Below are 16,577 nucleotides of genomic sequence, written 5' to 3' on the forward strand. Positions count from 1 at the left end.
TGTGTGATTGGTCCGTCGTAACCAGGTGACCGAAGGACGCGTTCCGGTTGGCAAGGGCCGGCCAGGCCAGCGCCTTTCAGTCGGGAGGCGGCGGCGGAAGGAGGAGGAGCTCTGACCGCGCTCTCTCCCGGCAGTGGCTGCGCGTCTCAGCGCTTGTCGGGTCCCCACCCCTTTTAAATAAGCCGGGCTGGTCGCCGCCTTCACAGACTAGTTGACTCCGGGGAGGCGGCGGCGGCGAGACAGCGGGGGTGCGGCCGGGGCCGGAGCCCTGCCCCGGGCCCGGCGGCGGGGCGGACAGGCGAGAGGCAGGCGAGGCCGCGTCTACATGCGCGGCGCAGCCCCGGCATAGCCCGGGGCTGCCCGTGCCCGCCGCGCCATTGTTGGGGGAGGGGGCGGCTTCTGAGCTCGGCGGAGTCGGGGCCGAGCGGAGGCGACGGCAGCGAGGAGCGGAGGCGCCCCATGGGGAACACGCTGACCTGTTGCGTGTCCCCCAGTGCCAGCCCCAAGTTGGGCCGGCGCGCGGGGCCGGCGGAGCCAGACTATGAGTCTGAGGTCTACGAGGCGGCGGCCGGAGACGCGGTGGCAGTAGCACCGGCGCCGGCTACCGTGGAACCCACCGAGTTGGATTTCGGAGCGGGTGAAGGCCACCACCTGCAGCACATCAGCGACCGGGAGATGCCCGAAGGTAAGAAAGCGGCCGGCGCGCCTCGCCCCTCGCGGGGCCGGCGCCGTCTGCTCTCGAGCTTACCTCTGGCCTCCGCCGACCCCCGGGTCCCGCGGGAGGGAGCCGCCGCCTAGGGCTCCTTCCTGCCTGGAGTTGGCTCTCTCGGGGCTGGGCACCGGGGACGGAGGCTGGCCCTGCCTGGCGTCCCCACCCCTTATTCTTTCCCTGTCGCGTCCGGCCAGTCTCTCTCCCTCTTCTCTACCCGAACGCCCAATTCTTCCCCTATTCCCATTTCGCAACCCGACCCGAGACCCTCAAGTCTGAGGCCCCTCCTGTTCGTGATTCTATTTAACATCTCGTGGGACTTTGTGAAGACTTTCTGATGTATTCTCTGTCTTCTCAATGAAAACTTAAATACTCCCAACTTCGGCGATATCCATCCCATCTCCCTATCCTTACGTATCCAGATGGTACCTAAGTGAAGGAACGAGGTAAGGATCTAGATACACTTCCACTCGTTAGGATAGTTGATACTCGGGACAATTAAGACAGATTTTAGGATTTGTTATTTAATATCAAAACTGAGATCGACAGAGTTAGTGTGGCGTTAAGTAGAATTCTGTCTAGAGTTGTCCTGATTGAAGCGACCTTATTCTAACTATAATCTGAACACGATAGCAAAGAAAAAGGTGAGAGTGGGGCTTAAAATAACTGAACGGAGTGAAACGTTACTGCAACGGCTGCAGGGAATAGATTTTTTTTTTTTACCCAGAGACGACCCCACGGAGCTCTGATTAAGAGTCCCACTTTGACACAAAAATGTCTTCAGCTTTAACCAACTTCACTTGCATGTTGCCTCTTCTAAGGGAGGGATGGGGGTGGTTCCTGAGACTGTTGGTCAAAAGTTTCAAAGGAGAAAAAAGAAATTCAGACTTTTATTTGTAATACAAAGATTTGGCAGTTAAGATGGCAGATCCTGCAGAAAAGTTGTCTCCATGACTACCTCTCCTTCCAACCCCCTCCTGCCAGTGGAATCCTATTCAACTTTCAGAATGTTCAGGTAAAATTCTGAAGACCAAATGGCTGGGGGTGGGGGTGGGTTGTCATGGAGAAGAGAAAAGAGAGGAGAGGAAATGTTTGAATTTTTTCCTCTAGAATTTTGAAACTGGACGGCTCTAGGTTTTTTGTTTTTTTGTTTTTGTTTTTAAAGATTCTGGATAACACTGGCTCATTAATAAAGACTGTTCTTTAAAGTAGAAAACATTGTGTGATGAAGATGTTAAAGCCCCATTGGCCCAATTGTTGCGTTTAAATGCCAGAGAGTATTTCTTTATTTCATAGAGAAAATGTCTTGTAGCTTTTCTATTTAAATTTTATTTGCGTTTACTTAATTTCTTTCAAAGTTAGAATAGGTAAGCCTGTGAACTCACCCATATGATGGACATGGCTTTGTAAGTGGAAAGTACTCCCTTTTCAGATACTGTCAGATACTAGTCAGATACTGTGAAAGAATAAATTATGTAAATTAATTGTAGCTTTAAAAACAAAACTTGTGCATAGTTGTGAAAATGGTTCAGTTTGTTGCTATAAGGTAAGCCTCTAAGGGATTTTAAAAAACAATATGTAGGCTAGTGTAGTTGGACTTTTGTATAATTCTTTTAAGATTTACAATGTATTTTCGGGTGTATTTCACTTGACCCTTCCATCTATAAATAAGACCTGTGAATATTCTCCATGTGTTGCCAATGAAGAAACCAAGACTTAGAGATCTGAAATAACTGTGTAACATAGCTGCTGAACAGAAGAGACAGACTTGAGAGTGGTAGATACACCAAATTCAGTTGTTGGGTGCTTAAAAAAAACTATTTGGAATGCACTTTTTATTTTATAATTTATCTGTAAGATAGGCCTATCTCAACTTCAGTTTTGATTATTTCCATTTGAGTTTATTGTTCACAACTCAGAAGCAACATTTACCTCTCCATTCTATGTCTGTACATTTATTACAATGGATAGGAATAAAAGAAGTCGTGAAATAGCCTAAATTTACCAGTCAGGTAAACATGTTGGTATATTCGAAAGAGTTTGTTCTGCTGACCTCGAATTGAAGCCGAGAATGCCCTGGACAGAGGGACATTAGGAGAAGCTGGTAAGCAGGCAGGTAAGGTACAAAGCATTTAGTGAGGAGGAGTGCTAAGTCGGGAACTAGAAAAAGAGAGTTCATGAGTACAGAATTTACCTTTTTATGTTTGACATGATTGTTAAAATTTTACTTAAATTTGTCTCTCTTTTTTTTGGCATTCAATAAAGTGATAAGAGAAACCTCAGTTTCAGCATTTGCCTATTATTAAGTTTCCATAGAAACAAGGTCAGAACACCGAATGTAAAGTGCAAGCACATTGGAAGTTTGCTCTTAATGTTTTTATTTCAGACAATTTTATATCAGTTTCCCTGGAAACTGAGAAATACATTGATATAAAACATTTTGGCTTTTCTGCAGTGAAGAATTATTTGGTTACTTAGACAAAATCAAACATAAATGATGCTGTGTCTTGTTCTTCAGAAACCTTTGAGAAGAACATGATTTCTTCAAGCTGTTTCAGTTAACTCCTAAAGAACCTAGTATAAATATCAGACTTAAAAGAATTTTGTTGCTACCTTGCCTTTAACAGTGTTATCTAATGTAACTGTGATATTAGTGTCAATAATAGAAAATAAGATGCTATGGTCCTATTATCTGATTTTATTATTATGCATCTGCTTTTCAAACAGCCTTTATATTGTGCCCTTAGGAACTTTGCTCATTTTCTGGTACAAGGTGTGCTCTCAAATGATTCCTTCCTTCCATCCTCCAAAGAGTGGATAGGGAAGGAATTGACGATGTAATGGGGAAAAAACCTCAGAGCAACAGGTCTTCCCTCTTTTCAGTAGCTATTATAAACACTTTTTTTTTTTTTTTTTTACTTTTTTGATAACAATAAACATTTGAGGTAAAAGATTTACAAAATACTGAAAAGTAGTTCACTCATACTCAGAATATCAAGAATTTTTATTAATACTTTGGTGTTGATTCTTCCTGAACCTTTTGTATACATATAAATAGAACGTTGTGTTGTATGAAATTGTTCTTTGTGTGCCACTTTGTAACTTTCTCTTGTAAAGTGAAGAAGGGAAGCTCCTGGAATCATGCTGACACCTGAAGCACGCTCCAGGATGTATTTCCATGCAGCTGCATGTAGCTGTACAGTCTGCTTTTTATCGCCTGTTTAATGGTTGGAGCATCATTCATTTACCCACCCTTTATGGTTGTCTTTTATAATCCCATTATATTGCTTTATTCTGGGCATCGACATAAAAAGTGATGTGATGTACTTCCCTGTAGAATTCTGGTAGTACACTTTGTCTTATGACTTAATTAAATTCATAGGGTGAGTCATTTTGTAGTTAAGGTATTTTAACATTAAATGTTCTTTCCCCAAATTAAAGTTACCGTTGATTTTTCAGTGAAGAGTAGATTTCCTCTCTTAGGTTTTTGTGGTTCTTGGAAACCTGTCGGTGTCTTTGATTCTGAGTAACTAAACTACCACTCTCAGAGATCTGAAATTAATGCTGGTCTTAGGTGACAGACACATCAAAGGACAGCATTAGAAGGAATCCTAGATGATGAAGGAAAATTAAGGAGAAGCATAAATGATCTGGGGTACACTGAAATGGATGATTATTGGGCACCATTTAGGAGCAGGACAGACAGAGGTTATACAGACAAAACCCAAACCCTAACTCTGGTCTTTACTTCCTAGAGGTGCCGGGGGGGCTGATGACACAGGAATAATGTTAAGTAGCGAGACACTTGAGAAGAAAGAAAATGATGATCACAGACTGGGGAGGAGTTTTACTGAGGGTGGTTTCCTTAAGTGACCAGTGAGCATCCTAGGAGTGAGGGGGAGCCATGTGAGGTCCTTAGAAGGGAATATGCTTGGGGTAGGCAGAGGACAGAAAGGGTGGCTGCAGCTGAGTGAAAGAATGCCAGGAGGAATATCAGGGGATTAAGGCCTTGACAAGAAAAAATACAGATTTTAGTCTAATTGTAATGGGAAACCATTGAAAGGTTATATGCAAGGGAATAATAATTCTTAAAGAAGGGGAGGAGGGCAGGAGAGCAGACCAGCTACTCTAATGTGGGCAGGGGTAGAATGAAGCAGGGAGACCAGCTAGGAGGCTGGTGTAGTTGCTCAGCTGAGAGCCAACAGTGGTATGAACAAAAAAGCAGTATTAATAAGGGCCTGAAATAGGCCGACTTGAAGAAACTGAGTGAATCTAAAAGTAGGCTAACCACAATATGAATGGGACAAGTCACAGAAAAAGAAATGCAGATGGCTTTTAAACATATCCTCACACATAAGAGAAATGAAAATACAACTACTGTAGCTTCTGTTGGGAGAAAATTCAGAAACTTGGCACTGCATTCTTTGGTGACACTGAAGAAAGCTACATTCGTATATTGCTGGTAGAAATGGGAAATCGATCAACCCCTTGAAGGGGAAGTTGGCACAGTCTCACTTAATCCAGAGATCGTACTAAAGGAATTTATTCTGAAGGTATAGGCCGCATATGTTGCATTATCTTCAGTAGCAAAATACTGGAAATAATTCAGATGTCCAGTAAGGGACTGGTAAACTAGCACATCCAGACAGTGAAGAATTAGGGACTGTGAAAGAGCTCTCTCCACTGTTAATGACTTCATCTCCAGGGGATGTTAACCTGAAAAAAAATGGGGAGAGAATATACACTAATCTCCATGACAGAAGCAGGAAAAATGGTATGTATTTGCTTATTAAAGAAGAAAAAGGAAGAACACTAGGAGAAATGCCTGCCCTTCTACACTCTTATCCTCTTTCCTTTAGTGGGTAGCCTGACTCAATGACATGAGTTTGCACAAACTCAGAATCGTGTAGGACTGGGAAGCCTGGCGTGGTGCAATCCATGAAGTTGCAAAGAGTCAGACACAACTTAGTGACTGAACAGCAACAGAGCATTGTTTGTTTAAGATATTATTTGGCTGAGGGTGATGAGTGGAGATAAATTTTCCTGTGAAATGCTAAATGTTCACTTTTGGCTTTTAGTTAATTTGTGAAAGCTTTCATGTGTCATTTATTATGCTTTATATAGTATATCCCCTTCATGGATCGCAGCCTTGTCATGGCGAAGGGGCTTATGTAACTCAGTGAAGCTATGGTGTATACATTACTCTTGAATTTCATTGGATTCTCATCATGTTCTGAGTTAGGCAGTGTAGGGGTTGTTCTCTGAGGTACAGAGTTGTCCAAGGTTTTATTCATTTTTAAAACCTTGATAGATGAGGACTGTAAATTCCAAATACATGATGTACAGGAACAGAATTTATTGATGTCATTTTGTGCTCTGCTTTGCAATACTACCTTTTTTCTCACCCCTTTTTAAAAAATTGTTTATTTTTAGGGTATTAAAGTAATAAAACTTTAAGAGTTAAAACAGTAACATTGCATAATGTGAAATGAAATCACCGTAGCTTGCAACCCAGAAAGGTTCTTAAAAGTCCAAGAAGCCTAAGTACTCTTTAGAAATACATAAAGCCAGGTATATTTACCTGTATATCATCTCTTAGTCATGATTATTACAACATTGATTGAGGATTAAGGTAAGGCAGAACTGAGAACCCAGTTAGAGGCAAGTTCAGAAGCAGTTTGGAAGCCAGGATGGTCAGAAGCTAGGGAAGTAGTAGCAGTAGAGGGGCTTGCAGGAGCATGCTGTGTGCCCTCTGGTGAGACAGCCCAGTTCAGCATCGGCGGGCAAGAACCACTTGGCTAGGGTGCAAAGTGTGGACTCAGATGAAACACCAGATGATCGTAAGACGTGAGATGTATTATTAGCCATAAAACTAATATATTATACTACTGTGGCTGGATGGCATCACTGACATGATGGACGTGAGTCTGAGAGTTGGTGATGGACAGGGAGGCCTGCGTGCTGCGATTCATGGGGTTGCAAAGAGTCGGACACAACTGAGCGACTGAACTGAACTGAGGGGTGATAGGGCAGTTCAGTAAATGGAGTAAACCTTTAAGTAAACTGGAGCCCAGAAGTTGGCCCAGAAAATGCTGACAATCCTGTTTAATTGCAATATATTAAGTGAAGATAGCATATTAAAAAGCATGAGATAAAAAGCAACCTAGATAGCATATTAAAAAGCAGAGACATTACTTTGCCAACAAAGGTCTGTCTAGTCAAGGCTATGGTTTTTCCAGTGGTCACGTATGGATGTGAGAGTTGGACTGTGAAGAAAGCTGAGCGCCAAAGAATTGATGCTTTTGAACTGTGGTGTTGGAGAAGATTCTTGAGAGTCCCTTGGACCGCAAGGAGATCCAACCAGTCCATTCTAAAGGAGATCAGTCCTGGTTGTTCTTTGGAAGGACTGATGCTGAAGCTGAAACTCCAATACTTTGATCACCTCATGCGAAAAGTTGACTCATTGGAAAAGACTGATGCTGGGAGGGATTGGGGGCAGGAGGAGAAGGGGACGACAAAGGATGAGATGGCTGGATGGCATCACCGACTCAATGGACATGAGTTTGGGTAAACTCCAGGAGTTGGTGATGGACAGGGAGGCCTGGCGTGCTGCAGTCCATGGGGTTGCAAGAAGTCGGACACGACTGAGCAACTGAACTGAAGTGAAGAAGAACTAAAGAGCCTCTTGATGAAAATGAAAGAGGAGGGTGAAAAAGTTGGCTTAAAGCTCAACATTCAGAAAACTAAAATCATGGCATCCAGGCCCATCACTTTGTGGCAAATAGATGGGGAAACAATGGCTAACTTTATTTTTCTGGGCTCCAAAATCACTGCGGATGGTGATGGCAGCCATGAAATTAAAAGACGGTTGCTCCTTGGAAGCAAAGTTATGAGCAACCTAGACAGTGTATTAAAAAGCAGAGACATTACTTTGCCAACAAAGGTCCGTCTAGTCAAGGCTATGTTTTTTCCAGTGGTCATGTATGGGTGTTAGAGTTAGACTATAAAGAAAGCTGAGCACTGAAGAATTGATGGTTTTGAACTGTGGTGTTGGAGAAGATTCTTGCGAGTCCCTTGGACTGCAAGGAGATCCAGCCAGTCCATCCTAAAGGAGATCAGTCCTGGGTGTTCATTGGAGGGACTGATGTTGAAGCTGAAACTCCAATACTTTGGCCACCTGATGCAGAGAGCTGACTCATTTGAAAAGACCCTGATGCTGGGAAAGATTGAGGGAAGGAGCAGAAGGGAACGACAGAGGATAAGATGGTTGGATAGCATCTCTGACACAATGGACATGGGTTTGGGTGGACTCCGGGAGTTGGTGATGGACAGGGAGGCCTGGCTTGCTGCGGTTCATGGAGTCGCAAAGAGTCGAACTCGACTGAGTGACTGAACTGAACTGAAGTCAATATGTTGGCATTAGTCTCCTGTCAGATGATTTCTTGGTCACTACTTTCTCTGATATTTTGACAGGGAAAAATCATTTATTGACAGTTTGACAGCATAATTTTAACACTTAGGCTTTGGTAATGCATTTTGAATGTTCTAAGTTGCCTTTATTTTCACATTTTTAACATCTGCAATTAAGATGGATCTCACGATTGATAGAATGTTAGGTTGGAGGAAAAGCAGCGTTCAGTGATCTGGTATACAGGTTTCCTCCTGGGAGTGTTTATATTAAGACCTGAGCTTAATTTTTTCTAGTCATCCTTTTTCTTCATAAGTCTATCATGCTGTCAAATGAGTTGCAATTTAAATTGATAATATAAAAGTGATGGCTCTTAAAATATAACTTTAATGATAACCCCTAATCAAGAGCTCAAGAATATTTCTCCTGGGTTAAAACATTCTTAAAGATTGCTAAAGAAGTAATTTTAGAAAGAATTCGCATATAAAATGCACAGTAATTTCTCAGAATACCTCTAACATTATTGTGTGTGCTGGTTGCGGGAGAGGGGATGAGGGGAAGGGTGGGTGGTAATGCTTTGCTTCCTAGTTGACAGTCTTACCTTTGTGACAGTGAAGAGTATGGTACATGTTTTTCATCGTCTCCTTAGACTCTTGGCAAAACAGTTAATGGAGTGTGCAGAAATATTGTGTGTATGTATGAGTTTATTGTCTAATGGCTTACCTGTCAAGTCTAAAATAGTGATGTAGTTTTCACTGGCAAAAAGTGCAAGTTGTATAGAAAATTGTTCTATAGGCTGTAAACAGAAGATTAGTATTTTCTGAAAACCTCATGCAGATTGACAGCAGTAGGGCCCTAGTATGTTTAGTACCTATAAATGATAGGCAGCTCACCACAGTGGAAATGACACTGATAATTATGGGAAAGTGGTCAAAACTATGTAATCAAAAGAAATACAGATTAGATCTACAGTGTTATTCCTTATTTCTGTTAGTAGGACTTTTTCCTCCACAACTCTGCAGAGCAGGGGGAGGAACTAAAACTGCCATGATTGGTAGCATTATACATTAATGTGGCCCCACCTTCTTCAGGAAGCAGTTTAGCACTGTACCTTGAGCCAGGAAAATGATCTAACCTTTTGGCTTAGACATCCCACTTTTGAAGATCTTTGCTAAGGAGATAAAACCATTATTTATTTAAAAAGCTGTATAACAATAGATGAAAAGTTTCCTCATCAAAGAATAGAATGTTTTAAGTACCTAAACCCCAGCAATAGGGAATTGGCTAAGTACAGTATAGGAATAACGCTTGATGGGCTGTTGTGTATTCATTAAACAGTAAATATGCAACAGTCAGATGTAGAAGGGTTGTTAATAACAAGAAGACATAAATTCTACACTAATTAGAGCTTTTTCTAATGTGTAAGGAAAACAACTAAAAGTAAGGGTTGTGAATCTGTGGGTTAATTTTTAAATAGTGTCATTTTGGCGCATGCAAATTTTTGTTCATGACATTTGTTAAAGCAATGAGCAAATGACTTTTACCTTTCCCCACCTTCAATGTGATCATCAGTTCTGCTGGTTAACCAGGTCTCTTTCTGTTGCAAGTTTGAGAAAATGTCTCAGAATAGCTTAAATTAAAAATACATATATATTGACTTTTATATAACTGGAGTTGATAGAGTAAATTAAGCAGTACTTGACCCAGGAGTTCAGTGACCTCACAGCCTGTCTCAGTTCTGTTCTCCTCTGTTGATCTCTCCCGAAAAGCTTTTCCCCTCTTGATGGCAAGAGGAGTGTCCAAGCAGCTCCAGATTAGCTAAGGAGCCTAGGGTACCCCTCTGCCTTTTTCTGCTTCTTGGAAAGTCCCAGGAAAGCTGCAGTCTATTAGCCAGTTCTGGGTCATGTGCCCACCCTTGAAACCTCTAGAGTAGGGTAGGGGGAGTGCCAGCTCTTTTCTGATCACTTGGGCAAGTTTACCTTTTTCCTGCATGTCATTTCTTTTATCCCAGCCTTCTTGCTTTCTCTATATAGATCTGTAGTAGCACATCATAGCATACCACTAGCACACCCTGGTTTGGCAGGGTGTGTGTGCGTGTGCAGGGTGTGTGTATGTACAGGGTGTGTGTGTGTATGTTAAAGCTTGCTTCTCTTTGATCCTGACACTTACTTTTCCTGGACTTCCATTGACTCTTGTTAAATTTTACCATGCCATAAACCCTGATGAAAAATATGGCTACTTTGCAAGCATTTCTGCTTATTTTTTAGATTCCAGTGTAGCCTGTTTACTTTCTGGTACAGATAAGTAGTCATGAATCCTTTCAGAAGCCTTAGGTCGAAAGTCTCTGCCTGTCAACTTTGTGTACAACTGAAATAATTTATTTTCTCGGTGTCGAATTTTTCAAATATGTAGGGGGTAAAAAACTTTAAAATAATTTTATGGGTCTTTTACATAAAACTGTTGAATAGAATATTTTCTCCAAAAATAGCTTAATAAACTCCAAATGCAGTGAAGGAATTTTCATGAAGAACAAAGCAGTTGGTTTACATATGTAAATTTATAATGCTGGCAGTAACATTAAAATTCCCATTAAACCAGGAAATCCCAAATTACTGTTCATGCAAAATTCTTTCTTTGAGGAAGAAAAGGGTTCTAGGTAGATAACATTTGTGAAATGCTGGGTTAGACGGAATTCACTACTGGACTGGTTGGTTTTTAATATATCAATGTATATAGCTTTTTGATTCTCAGGGATAACATGTAAATCACTTTGACCACCAAACACCCCTTTAAAAATAGGCCAATTATTATGTGGTTTGGGAAATATTGCCTTAACTATTACTCTTTAAAAATCTTGGTCTAGTTTCTTAAAAGATTGTTTAATTGGTTTGAGGTGGACTTCACTGAGTAAGTGCCCATAGGGCTTTTATGTTTGTTTTAAACAACAACCTTACTGTCCAATGTGGCAGCTTGTGCTTGCTTGATATTTCTGCCTAAATAGAAGACTCTCCCACCTTGGTGCAAAGTGAACTGCCAGCAGACCCACCTTTTTTACGTAGGTATGGGCAAAATTTTTTTCAAGCAGCCCTTTGATGTGCTCCAGGAAGTACTCTTATTGAAGCCTTCTATTAATCATGCACCATGAAAGGAAAAAGTGAGAGTTTAGCTTTGGAAATAGAGGGCAGAGTTAAAAATCACCATCTTGGAAGTGTTCCTATGGATCAGAACATTGAACTCTTATGTATTCCTCTTAAATCTGCCATGATGAATAGCCCCTAGATAAACGGCAGCCAACTGTTGAGTGGAGTTAGAATTAGCTATTGGATTGTCTGAAGAACACTTGCCAAAAGCAGCTCATTTGTTTATAGCATATTTGATAGATTGAGCTGGTATCTGACAGTAATTGACTACAGCATAACTTGCTTCTTGAGACTTCCTGAAATTTGCTAGTAATATCAGCTTAAAGAGAGGTGACTGAATTTTTAATCAATAAATAGGAGGGGAGGCATAGATTAGGTGCAAGTTTAAAAAAAAAAAAAAAGCCTAAGACATAGCCCTGGTTTTATTCCACATGTTTGGAGAATTTCTACAGTTTTTCTGTTTACCAATAGAATTTTTATGTTGTTGCCTTTACTACAGTTTCCTTCTTGTCATTACTAAAAGCTCTTCTTAAGGCTATTAAACGTGATTAAAATCAATGTGTAGCTGTTTTAAAAGTCATGTCTTTTTCTACTCAACTAATTGTCACACCTTTCTCTCTTCTTCCTGTGCAGACTTAGCTTTGGAATCAAACCCTTCTGACCACCCAAGGGCAAGCACAATTTTTCTGAGCAAATCTCAAACGGACGGTAAGACAGTGTTTTTCCCCCCCTGAGAAAAAGATTGAAAACTGTTTTTGTTTTGTGTATTTTAGGAAGATACAGAAAAACACTTGGAATAGTTTAAATATTTTATTTTTTAATATGTGATAATATTTTAATATTTGATATTTTAATATGTGATGATACATTTTTACTTTAGGTGTCACTATTTTAATGAGAAACACTTAGACCATCTGTTTATACACTCTGCTACTTCTTTATCAACACAGTCAGCTTGCCACATGATTTAGTTGTGGTCTGTTTTTCCATGCTACTTTGTCCTTTTCCTCTTGCTCCAAGAGCACATGAGTTAAAGATGAATGATAGGGTTTAGGTCACAGTTAGGTTTTCATTTGATAAAAAAAAAATCAGTTGTTATGTATGGGAATTGAGTCTTGTGATTTTGGCACCATTTTGCACAGTGCTCAACCAGATGAACCTTTCTCACATCCAGATTCATGTAAATTTTTAAGTTCTTTTAAAAGTTCTTATAAGAACTTTTAGCTCTTCAAAGTTCTCTCATCCTAATGTGGTGCTGGGCCAGGGTAATCAGAGCAGCATGCCTGCCATATGGGGTTTTCCAGAAAGTTATCCTCAGTAAGGGAAACCTTGTGTAAATTTCTGGTGTCCTGCTTGTTTTAAGATGAGAATCAGAACTGGAAGTTTTTGCACTCCTGCTTGTTGTCTTGCCTGCTTGTCTTCCTTAATATATGTTAAATCCTAGTTTATTTGCTAAAAAGCCACACATGATCAAGTTTTTCGGTTGTTTATGAGAGCAGGAATACAAGTGAACGTTCTACAATATTTGAAGTAATGCAGCACAATAAAAAATAGAGGGTTCTTTTTCTTTTATTTTCATTAGATTACCGGTTTTTATCAAAGGGTCTGTCTCAGAAACGGCCAGCCAGAAGAGGGCCAGGCGTGGGGGTGGGGCACAGAGCGCTCACGCCCTCTCGGAGTGCACCATGTGTTCTCCAGCCTGAGGGCGCCTGCATTTTCTTAAAGTGTGTGTTCTTTGTCTTGAGGCAGTTATTTCTAGTTAGGATTACTGTATTTCTCAGTCTTTTCCAGACTCATGAGCTGCTCACACTGTAGAGAGACAGTGGAGAGAGTAAAAGAAACACAACCTCATGCCCCTGTCTCTCTTCAGTCTAAAGGAATTCATGCTTGTGATGCCATGGGAACGAGTGTGGCCTGAGACTCTCTTTGAGCTTATATTCTTCTGGTCTTTGTTGGAGCAAAACAGTTCTATGTTCTGTCAATGCATGTTAGTGAGGTCAGCACACATGTTAAAGTTTATAGAGCTTTCCAGTGTGTAAAGGCCCTGTATTTTTTAACTTGGGTGTTTGAGTAGGTGACCAATAAGTGGTTCAGGATGCTTCCAGAGACATGGTTGCTTGACCAGAAACTGGTTCTTAGAGTTGTCATCTGTTAATCCTGGTGACTAATGTACATGTAGAACTAGAAAATACTACATACTGTGCAGCTGGTAAATTTTTTTATTAGCTAAATATCTCACCTGGCCTAATTTGCTTTGTCCTTTTCTTTTGTAAATGGAGAGTCTTTGATTTGTACCTAATACAGAGTATCTGTTAGGTCAAATAGTAAAACTAAGTTTTTAGATATTATTTATAGGATTCATTTTGCTGGGTGATTTAAGTTATATGTTTTGTTGGAAATTATTTTTAAAAATAGAATGAAATTTTAACTCATTGTGTATATTGGTAATCCATCAGATAACTAGTGACTTATTTTTCTATGGTATTTGTATCGGAATTCATCAGTTAATTTTTTTTATTCTTAGTGCGAGAAAAGAGGAAGAGCAACCATTTAAACCATGTAAGTAAATAGTTGAAAAGTTAAGAAATCAATAGTTCAATTAAAAGCATGTCTGCCATGATTTCCTAAAAAGTATGATGGATCCAATACTGTTAGCATTGACCTCTTATTTATAAATTTTCTGAATGTCTAGTTCCTAATTATCAAGTATAATTCAGAAAGGTTTTTGACTTAGTAGTTCCCTTTTTTTTTTTAAGGGTCCTGACATTTAAGTTAAATTTCAATAATATGGTTATAATATAAAGATCGAGCTTCAGCTCTTTTGCCTTAAATTTTTGATCTTAGTTTTTAACCAAAGTAATAAAAGTGTAATAGGTAATTTAATTTTTAGCACTGTCCATTGACTTCTTGGCACAGCAGGTGAAATCTTAACTTCCTTGTCCACCATGATTTTATCTCCCTCCTTCTGTTCCCTTTGCGTGCATCAGTTTTTATTAAATCAGAATCACTGTCTACATCACTCCGACTACCAAGTGTTGTCCGTCGCTGAGCCGTGTGGTTCTCCGTGCTGCCTCCTTGTGCACCTTTCATTCTTTTTCTTCAATGTTAATGAAATCTCAGCACTTCTGCACTTCTCAGGATAATCCAATTCTGCTTTTTCTAGCAAGCATGATCTCACACAGCCAAACACAGTTGAGTAGCTCCCTGGCCAATCTCCCTATTTTCACATTCTTCATTTTTTTCTGTGGAATTAATTTCCTGACTATATTCACTTGCCTGTTTTTTAACAGCTATTTTTTCCCCCAAATGTTGTAACATTTGTCACATACCCATCAAAAATATTTTCCGTCCACAAAACCACATCTGTTCCATTTTTTCTTGGAGACACTTTTTGCCAACCTTTTGTCTTCCTACCCTCTACATACTAGTGTTTCCTAGATGGGCTCTGTGCCTATTTTCCTGGGATATCTGTGTGAAGTCACCTGGGATCTCACATCACTACTCTCTGATGTTGGATCCCCTATGTCCTAGATTCTGTTTCCCTCTGTCTTGTTATACTCCCTTGTTTTACTGGAGCACATTTTCCTGGAAAAAGGCACATGGGCAAAAATTTTTTAAAGACCTAGCCTCTATGAAACTCCTTATATTTGATAAAGTGTAGAATTCTAGGTTGAAACTAATTTTTGCAGTTCTAGAGATGTTTCTCTCGTGTTCTCATTTACAGTGTTGCTCTTAAATCTGTTGAATTTGGTACATTGTATCTTACCAAATTAGTCATTTCTCCATTCCTTCCTCCTGTGGAACCTTGTAGTACCTTCTGTCTTTGTGGGGTTTTGAAATTTCATAACATGGTTTGATATAGACCTTGTCACTCTATTGGGGCCTTTAAACATACAGAACATCTCTTCTAGTGAATTTTTTTATGTGCGTCTTTGGTATTTTCTCTTTTTTTTTTTGGATTCCTGTTAGTCAGATGTTGAAAATTTTAGAGCATATTTCTGCACAGATTTTTTTTCCCCTCCTGTTTTCCGTTTTGGCTTCTTGTCCTACTTCCTGGGGGTTTCCTTGACTGCTCTAATCCTTCTATTGAATATATTGTTTTGTCTACCTTATTTTTATAGAGTTCTCTTCCATCCTTTTATTCTTTTTTCACTGATGCAATTTCTCATCTTTCTGTAGATGTTGAAGATTTTTTTTTTTTAAGTTTTTATTTGCTCCTGCATTTTTATCTTTCCTGTCGATGCCTTCTTCCTGTTTTGATCTCTGACTTCTTGGAGGTTTCCCTCAAATATGTGATTCTCCCTCACTGTTAAGATCTAATTGGAAGCATCACTTTGCGAACTCATTAACTGATAGACCTCACTGCAAGGATTTGGTGACCATGCCTCTGAATTCTGAACCTGCCTCAGGTTCTGTAAGACAAATTGGTTTTGTTGTTCCCATCCCAGTCACTCTGTAGGTTCCAAGGTTGTGCTTCCTCTGTTCTGCCATGTCCGTTACCACTCCTTTATCTAGTTTTTTCTTCTTTCAAACATCAAAAATCATCTGCTGTTTATCCTGTCTTGGGTATAGCTTTTTTAAAAAATACTTTTAATTCTAATGAGATGATATCTCTGAAAGAAGGGGGAAAGGAAGTAGATTTGTGGTTAGTCCACTCTAAGTTGGATTTATACTTTGAATATAAATTCTAAGTTTAAAAGTTTTAATTCAGTATAATTAATGGTACTGATTCAGACAATACTTTCTATTATATCTATAATTAGAATACTGTACATTTCTACTAAGACCTTGATTAAGAATCCTATTCAAACTACTTATCCTGCCACATTGTCCGTTAATGTGTAGTAATGTAGGGAGTAGTTTACACTAAGGCACTTCTTGTTGTTTTATTGCTAAGTCAGACATGACTCTTTTACAACCCTATGGACTGTAGTAGCCCACCAGGCTCGCCTGTCTGTGGACTTTTCCAGGCAAGAATACTGGAGTGGGTTGCTATTTCCTTCTCCAGGGGATCTTCCTGACTGAGGAATCAAACCCACGTCTCCTGCTTTGGCAGGTGGATTCTTTACCCACTGAGCCACCAGGGAAGCCCCACACTAATGCATTGAGTATTACAAAATTTTAAGTAAAAGTCTTAATAATTACTAATAAACACATCTAAAACTTGTGGAAAGGGGAGGAAAAAAGTGAATTTCAGCTTAATTTTTTTTGATGGGTTAAACTCAGAGGCAATAGGCAGGATGGGAAGATTCACTGGGTGGGGGCAGAATTTCAACAGGTGCTTGACTTTTAATGATAAGTTTTGCGGGCGATTGTTACT

At 40.0% G+C, this 16,577-nt stretch overlaps 1 protein-coding gene across 2 annotated transcripts in view; it reads left to right on the forward strand.

Moving 5' to 3' along the window:
* Window positions 1-107: 107 nt before the first annotated feature.
* The window catches only part of CCNYL1 (cyclin Y like 1), a 36,941-nt gene continuing 20,471 nt past the window's right edge, over window positions 108-16,577 (forward strand). Inside the window, exons 1-3 of one of the 2 annotated variants that reach the window (XM_019975978.2) lie at window positions 108-685; window positions 11,891-11,965; window positions 13,782-13,816. In XM_019975978.2, the coding sequence (XP_019831537.2) occupies window positions 460-685; window positions 11,891-11,965; window positions 13,782-13,816 (336 nt within the window). In that variant the 5' untranslated portion in view covers window positions 108-459. The remainder of the gene's footprint in view (window positions 686-11,890; window positions 11,966-13,781; window positions 13,817-16,577) is intronic. The other variant, XM_019975973.2, reaches the window with a different exon arrangement.

Source organism: Bos indicus, chromosome 2 (assembly GCF_029378745.1).
Source record: "Bos indicus isolate NIAB-ARS_2022 breed Sahiwal x Tharparkar chromosome 2, NIAB-ARS_B.indTharparkar_mat_pri_1.0, whole genome shotgun sequence".
In the NCBI taxonomy this organism is placed as follows: Eukaryota; Metazoa; Chordata; class Mammalia; order Artiodactyla; family Bovidae; genus Bos; species Bos indicus.